At 36.6% G+C, this 8368-nt stretch overlaps 1 protein-coding gene across 1 annotated transcript; it reads left to right on the top strand.

Annotated features, from left to right (window-relative positions):
* LOC109228786 (protein TIC 22-like, chloroplastic) lies at positions 205–6512 on the top strand. Its single transcript, XM_019393991.1, has 7 exons — positions 205–753; positions 2734–2808; positions 4131–4187; positions 5510–5569; positions 5653–5730; positions 5809–5844; positions 6231–6512. Exons 1-7 carry the CDS (start codon positions 313–315, stop codon positions 6309–6311), a joined length of 828 nt encoding a protein of 275 aa, XP_019249536.1. The 5' UTR covers positions 205–312; the 3' UTR covers positions 6312–6512.

Raw genomic sequence — 8368 nt, 5'->3', positions numbered from 1 at the left:
TAAATACTCTTGAGAAGTTATTTCCTTAATTTGGATACCAAACATTGAAAAATGAATAAGATTACTACTTATTTTCCAAGAAAACATTTTCCGCTATACCAAACACACCCTTAATATAGGTAAACATTTTCCTTTTTACCTTGGCTCTCTCCATCTCTATCTTATGTCTCTCTTCTCTCTCTCTCCTCCCCCCCCCCCCAACACCCCCCACCCACAACACACACACCCCAAAACCCCTTTCTGTAGACACAAAATCTATAGCAGTTTTTAAAACCTTTTCACCATTTGCTCTCTAATTTCACCTAATAAAACATGAATATCTTCAAACCTAAACAGTCATCTTCATCTTCTTCTTCAGCAACACCACCACATCTACAGCTCCAACAAACTTTCAAGAATTTACAAACCCACTTCTCCAATTTCCTTCAAACCACTTTTCCGCAACTCAACACACTTAATTCTTATCAAAATTCACAAAACCCATGGGCTAAAATTGGTGTTACTAATAATAATAGTGTAAAAAAGCAATCTTTATCTACTGAAGCTATTGAGGAGAGGTTGGCTGGAGTACCTGTTTATGCACTTAGCAATGCTTCTGAAGAATTCGTGCTTGTTTCGGGTGTTAGTACTGGTAAAAATCTTGGGTTGTTTTGTTTTAGTGAAGCTGATGCTGAAGCTCTTCGTCAGCAAATGGAATCTATGGACCCCACCATGCGAAATGGCTCGAGGGTTGTTCCTGTTGCTCTTAACAAGGTTAGCTTCATTAATTGCTTTTGTACAACTCATTTTTGTGTAATGGATGTGTTTATCGTGTTATGATTAATAGTGGCGAAGCTAGGAAATTTAATAGGGGTGTTCAAATTTTGAACAACCTTTGCTAGTGGGCTACGCAAGGGTGTTCAAAGTCTATTTTTTTAATTAATAACAAGTAATATTTGACTCTATACACAGTATATTTCTCAGGGAAGGATGTTCAGTGGACCACCCTTGGACACATCCATGATGAATATCTATGCTCGACTAGTAGTGTTATGTCGGGTCAATGAAGTGCGATGAGAACCATAGCGGATGCAAAAGAACACTAGGTAATTTTTCCTTGGTGGATAGAGTTATCTTGTACCCGTGCTGGTGGGAGCTAGAATAGGTGCGCGCAAGTTGGCACAGACGCCACTATCATTAGAAAAACTTAAGAAAATTAAAAAATAGTGTTCGGGAGGGGGGGGGGGGGGGGTAGTACATGGACTTGTTGTGTGTCGAATATAATAAATTGTTTATGTGAGGAATAATAATGCGAGGATTGTTATAGGGTGAAAAAGAATATAGAGATTGTTATGGGTTGAGTACTACTGCAAGGATTCTTATGCATAGATTGCCTACTTAATATTTGTTCCCGTTGCTCTGAATAAGGTTAACTTTATTGGCTGCGATTGGCCCCGACATCACAGTCATCTGAAAAAGAAAAGTAATAACAAATAGTGTCAAATAATGTTAGCGGGGTTAGTACATGGACTAGTTTTGCTGCGATTATAATGAAGGATTTGTTTATGTGGAGAACAAAAAAGTGAGGATTGTTGTGGGGTGAAAAATAATGTAGGGATTTTTATGCATTGAGTACTAGTGTGGGGATTATTATGCATAGATTGCCTACTTAAGGGAATTTTTGTCCTAAGATATTTTTATCTATGTACTGTAATACATGTTTCCTATTCCACATTCTATTTTGCACGAAATAATATATAGATTCCTGCATAGCTTACAAGGCCACTGGCAATGTGGTGTTTAATACTGCTAATCAAATGCTACCTTAATAAACAAAGATTATTCTTCCTTAGGTAGTTAAACAAACATTGTATTTCTTTGTGGAATTTCATGTTGAGATTATATTTTTATGCGGCAACAAAGTGAGCCCTTATAAAACATGTGTTTGACTTAACATGATTATTAAGAGAAACAAGAATTATGTCTTAATCCTAAGTTGTGATCGACTATATAAATCCTCAATAATCATTTCACTCCATTTGGCCCGTCCCATTTCAATTTAGTGATTTGGGTTCTCTAACTCCGAAGGTTCTTTACATTCTTTAGGTTACATATAAATTTTTAAACAAACTAAAAAGACTTGTAACAAACACTAAACTGATCTGTCGTGTACTGACATGATTACCTCTTAGTCGAAAATATGGTTGTCTTGGAAGTGAACTACAACAACAACCCAGTGAAATCCACATAGTGCGGTCTTGGGGTGGAGGCGGAGGGGTAGAGTGTATGCAGACGTTACTCCTGCCCTTTGAAGGTAGAGATGTTGTTTTCAATAGACCCCCGACTCAAAGAACAAAGGAAAAGAAGCAGAAATAACAATTGGTAACAACATCGAGATAGGTGATACAGAGATAGAATAATCGAAGCAAACGAACCAACAAATAGTAAAAGAAATCTGCGGATAAGAAGGTATGGACATACAATGTTCATGAAGAACTGAAAATTTAGAGAAAGAACTGAGAATAAGAATTGTTTAACATTTGTTGAGAAATGGCCATGTGTTTACTTTTTATAACTAGAACAATGAAGTAAAGATAATGTGGCATTGGAAAGAACAAAAGCAAGTAGGACAAGCATGACTGAGCTAGTAATTGCCGTCATTGAATTAAAAAACTGATTATCGGAGGCTGATAGTTGTATCCTTGATTGCAAAAGAAAAATGTTATTGAGTCTAATTGAGAGTCAATAATGCAGGTTTTCCAGCTCAAAGTTGATGGAGTGGCTTTCAGGTTGATACCAGAGGCATCTCAAGTAAAGAATGCAATCAAGGTGAATATCTGGTGATACAGATTTTTGTAATTTTTATTGATGAAGTCAATGTTATGATTTTGGTTTGAAATTCTCTTTGCTGTAGACTAAGTGTGTGCTTAAATCTTCATAGTGGTATTGTGAGAATTTGATACTGGGTTGCTTGTCGATCTTCAAGAAGTGCTGTCTATAGGTCAATAAGTTTGTTATGTTCTTAATCAAACAAAAGATTATTCTTTTGAAGGTCTCCATTAGTCTATTATAGCAGAGTATCATAGCTTTCCTGGATCAGCTATTACCTATTCTCTGCTTGCTGAGCATAGTCATTATCATTGCAAAGTATTCGCAGGTATTCCAAAGTTTTCGACTATAACAACAACAAACCTAGTGGGATCCCACAAGTGGGGTTTGGGGAGGGTAGTGTGTACGCAGACCTTACCCTTCCCTAGGAAGGTAGAAAGGTTGTTCCGATAGACCCTTGGCTCATGGACATTGGTCAAGATTTTGAAAGTTTTAGTATCATTATGCATCCCACTTGCGGGATCCCACTGGGTTGTTGTTGTTATTGTTGTTGTTGTTAGTATCACTATGTATGAAACTTTTACACAATTTATGTGTATTGATTAGAAGATTAGACACTTTTTTATTGTTCTAGCTTTCCCTTTTAAGCTGGCATATGTGCGAGCACTGGTTGCATACATTGTCAAGCATAAGATTCTTCCAGTTTCAGTACTTCGTCCTATCGATGATTTTAACATCCTGTGCTACGTGAGCACCTTTGGTTATTCCAAGGTTCCTTCTCTGTAAATATGTTGTGATTGACGATTCAACAGGAATCCTATCTAAAACATTGTCTGAACCCGTCTTTTGTTTGACCAAATACTAACAACATCCAGAGTAATGAGATAGCACAACAATAAGTAGTAGATACTTTTGCTTGACGCCAAATCTGAATGTTTGTGGCACTTCAGATGAGTATTAAGATGTTTTCTTCATCTTAGAGATAAATATATAGTAAACAGAAGCTGCTTTTAGGTTGAAGTGGATGAAAGGTAGCTGTTGCTCAGTAAGTTTCTTTTTACTGTAACAAAGATTACATGTACCAGTTGTGGACTCCAGAACATAGTGTCATAACATATATTCGGTCAGTCAAATATTAGGAGGCCTCATCTTTAAGTGATATTTCTTTGAGGAATAACATTTAGGTTTCTGCTTATGCCAAAAATGGTTTTGTGCATCCAAATTTAATTCATCATGTTTAAAATATCATTTGGTGCACCATAAATTTTTCCTTTTATAATCTGAAGCTGATCATATTCTGCTGCCTTTGTTTTTTCAACTAGGAAAGGGAAAGGACTGGAACGTCTGATGAGAGCTTTTATGGTGTTCCAGTGTTTCAGGTACACTCTCTCAGCTTTAATCTTGGCATCCTTTAGCAGCTAGAGAACTGCCAAAGCATGATATAAAAAGTCGGCTTAGAAACTGAAATGCTCATCTGCCTTGTCAATTGTGCTTACTGCTATATCCTCGTGTGTGAGTGGAAGCATCTTTTTTATTCACTTCATTAGAATTATGAGAATCCCTGTGTGCACTAATAAATTCCCAAAATGATTAAAGGCAAAAAGCCATCCGCGCAAAATATTGCGAGGCTTCGACCTCTGCATTTGAGACCGCATTGTATTGCTCTTGTTTCATCTTCTTGGATGATGTTGCCTGGTTAAGAAAGTTCTTTTATCGCTTGTGTAGCAGCCTGATGCAAATTTAACTTTAGAACCATCATTAATAATGTGACCACTACTGAGGTTTTAAGCTAGATATCCTCTTCATTCATATAAGAAAGAGATCTAATGGCAAACCTATTTAATATTTCCTAATAGGACTCACATGTTTGTGCCAATATATTTCTTATTATATTCCTAAAAATACCAATCTCTTATTATGAAATAAGCCAATCTTTTGGATGAGTAAGGGCGTAACATTTCCATGATTGAATATGTTGACGGATGCAAAACCATCTCCACAAACCGAAATATGGGAGAGTTCCGATGTTTCACAGTTTGCTTAAATTTTATTATTCAAAAAGAATATCATGGCAGACAGGATCCGGATCCTAGCAAAAGCAAAAAAGCTAGGTGATTTCTTCCCATTTATCTAAGTTTTGGTGGGCAGAGTCGCCCAATTCCTGTACTGGTGAGAGAATGCAGTAGCCAGTAGAATATTTGAGGTAATTTTCTTATAACTGTGGGTTTGTTCCAACTTGTGCGCACCTTGACTAACGGGGTACCTGCTATCTCCAGCGGCCCACCTACGCAGGTACCGGATAACTGTGTCCACCAAGGCTTGAGATAAACACCACGCCGACATCTGAAAATCACAGTCACATAATTTCACAACAGATTTAGCACCGCTAGATTCATAGATTATGTGAATGGTGGGCTGGAATTTCATGCCACATGATGGCCCTTTGTGCTATATAGCAACAACAACAACAACAACTACCCAGTGAAACCCCACAAAGTGGGGTCTGGGGAGGGTAATGTGTACGCAGACCTTACCCCTACCCCGATAGGGCAGGGAGGCTGTTTCCGATAGACCCTCGGCTCAGAAACTTTGTGCTATATAGCATGGTCACAAATATAGCATACTAGATCTTGTTTTTCTTGTCAGTTCTCCTCCTCATGAGTTTGAAAATGACATTTATCCATCTGATCGTTTATTATAGTCAAGGAGCTTAATTCTGAGGAGCCAGAACAAGAGATATCGCCCTGTTTTCTTCAGGAAGGTTAGCTAATTGTCTGGAGTTAGTATCCACTAATGTGATATGATGCTATATCGCCCTTCGTGTAATTTTATCAACTTGTGCAGGAGGACCTAGAGAACTCACTACTAAGAGCTTCTCAGCAGCAAGGGCGATTGAATCCTGCTTTGAAAGGAGATATTCAGGTAGGTCTATTGATATTTACCTACCGGTGCGTCTTAGCTTCATGAATTATGACCAAGAATTGTCATCTGATTTGATAGGTTGCTGTTCTGGAGGATATAATACAAGGCATGAAGGTGAGAATCCTCGACAAGAAATTTACATGTTATATCTTCAAGTTCTTGATCCAACAAATGATGTCGGGAAAATTTGCAGAACTTCTCTGTCATCCTCTTACCCGTTTTAATTTCTTATATCTATTTACTTTTGATAATAAGAAATCGCTGAAGCCAGATAGCACATGGTTCAAAACTCGGTGGATAATAGCCGACCCTCTACCCTTCTCCATTTAAATACCAGGCTTTTGTATGCAACATCATTGGAACTCGTGACATGTGCCTAACTCACACATCATGCGTTACACTGTTATTTTTGTTCATTTTGCTTGTTAAATGCACATTCCCTTGGTTAATGGCCGTATTATAATCAGTGCGAATAACAAAGAATGAACATATTTTTGCAGGATACTTCGACGTCAAAGTGGGACGATGTTGTATTTGTTCCTCCAGGTTTTGATGTTTCAACAGATCCCTCCCAGAAGTAAGAGAACCTATGTCATGTCATCTCATGTTGCTTGGCCAATCCTATATTAGCATTTTTGATATCATGAGTGTAAATTGTAGTAACTTTGACTATGCATTAGGTCCTGTTATGTGACAAATTCTTATAGAAACTGGAGCTAAGATTTCTGAAGTGTTTGATAATTGTAGACAAATTCTGTGTGCAATTAACTTCTCTGTAGGGATGTCAAACCTTCCGTAGGGATGTCAAACGGTGCGGTGCGATGCTGTTGCAGGGCAAACTCTCAAAGATTTCAACTCGTCCCGCATCACATAATTTGTTGTTTCAACCCACCCTGCTCGCCCCCGCATTAACCTGCCCCCTCCCCGCCCCCCTTAAATTTTTTTCTTTTTTGGATGAATTTGATAGTAAAAATTAAGATTCATAAACTACTTTTTCATTTTTTCTGAAATAGTATTAATTTAATTTAAACCCAAATACTATACAAGCACCTCCCTAACAAAAACAAAATGACAAGTGCCTTGCCGTTGTTACCATATCAAGTCTCGGTTTGTCTTTTTTTCACTAATTGTTTGCAATTTAGTAATACTTTTCTAAATTAATGAGTTTTCTGTTTAAGTTTTTTTATTTTTTTTATTTACAATTGCTATAAGCTTGGTTGTTTTAACATTTTTTATTTCTGTTTTGCAATGAGTCGTTTGAAAGTTGAAACTCCAATCCCCAAATCATCAAGAAAGGAAAAGTATAAATAGCTCTGAGTCCATCTTATTATAAAGGTGAGAAACTATGTAATCTAATAAGTAAAATAATATATAGTACAAACAGCGGCAATGCAAAATTTTGGATCAGTATATGTTTCTTGGCCAGACCAGCAGCCATACCCGCATCAACCCGCACCCGCCCTGCAACTGCAAGTTTTTTTTTAAAAAAAATTCAACCCGCCACGCCCCGCCCTACACCCACACTGTCACAAACCCGCCAGCCCCACTTAGGTTCAAACCTGCACCTGCACCGCCTCATTGCCATTCCTACTTCTCTGAGTTGGGCTTGGGCCAGTGTAAGGAAACCTTAGCTAGTCCAACTATGCTCTACGTAGAAATGACACCATGTAGCCATTTTAAAGGGATGTTATTTAGGAATTAGCCAGTGCGTCTTGAATTTTAGTTTTTTAGTTCTTTTTTTCGGGACAAAAATGTCCTGAATTGTCCTGCAGTTAAGGTTTTTAGTTTAAAATTTCAGTTTAAAATAAGTATTGACTAATCTCTAAATAGCATACTTGAGAATTACTATCTGTACAGTTATCCTTGTGCTACTACTTATGGACCCAAATGGGGCGAATCGTTGATTAGAATAGTAAAATACAATTTGGCAATATAAACGATACGTGTGTTTTATGAGGAGCATAAAATTAGGTTATGTAATTTTATGAATAATGAGTTATTTTATAGTGTTTACACTTAAATATTAAGCTTTTGTCTATGATAGAACTTGAACGCGTGACGTTAATCTCGATTGCAGTGGTGACGTGTATGTTATTGATAAGCTTTACATTTTGAGCTGATTTGTTTTTTATACGCTAATAATATATGAGTATACGGAATATTTTCATTGTAAATATTTTTTTTTACTATAATTGAAATGATTTAAGTTATGTACACTGGTATTTAAATAATTTGCAATTTTATCGTTGTAACATGCGACTCCCCTCTTTTTTCATGTTGCAAAACCATGCTAATTATATACAATTATCTATAACTGATCTTTAATAATCTAATAGTATATAACAAATTTAAATGATAAATGATTTTTTTATAGCTTAATTATATGTATATGCTTCTCAATAATTACATTATTTTGACTCATAATATTGTTATATACACTAGAGAGGGAAGCGGATGTATCATATAAGATCTAAGTTCGGTTGAAGCGAGTAACTTTGGCTCATATCATGTGTATGCATCAAACGATCAGTGGATGCAGTGACATCTTTAAATACAGAAATCATAAAGTTTAAATCCTGAATCCGCTTTTCTGAGTATGAAATGCTTTGAATATCTTATTCTTAAGAAATATAATATA

This window comes from Nicotiana attenuata, chromosome 7, assembly GCF_001879085.1.
Source record: "Nicotiana attenuata strain UT chromosome 7, NIATTr2, whole genome shotgun sequence".
NCBI lineage: Eukaryota > Viridiplantae > Streptophyta > Magnoliopsida > Solanales > Solanaceae > Nicotiana > Nicotiana attenuata.
Note: the sequence above shows the minus strand (reverse complement) of the source record. Positions and strands in the feature narration are given on the sequence as shown.

Bases quoted from the DNA above. Each gene is read 5' to 3' on its own strand.
- LOC109228786 (XM_019393991.1), top strand. From the start codon at position 313: ATGAATATCTTCAAACCTAAACAGTCATCTTCATCTTCTTCTTCAGCA. The intron at 2,809-4,130 runs GTGAATATCTGG...TTTTTCAACTAG, and splicing joins AAGTAAAGAATGCAATCAAG to GAAAGGGAAAGGACTGGAAC. The intron at 4,188-5,509 runs GTACACTCTCTC...CGTTTATTATAG, and splicing joins ATGGTGTTCCAGTGTTTCAG to TCAAGGAGCTTAATTCTGAG.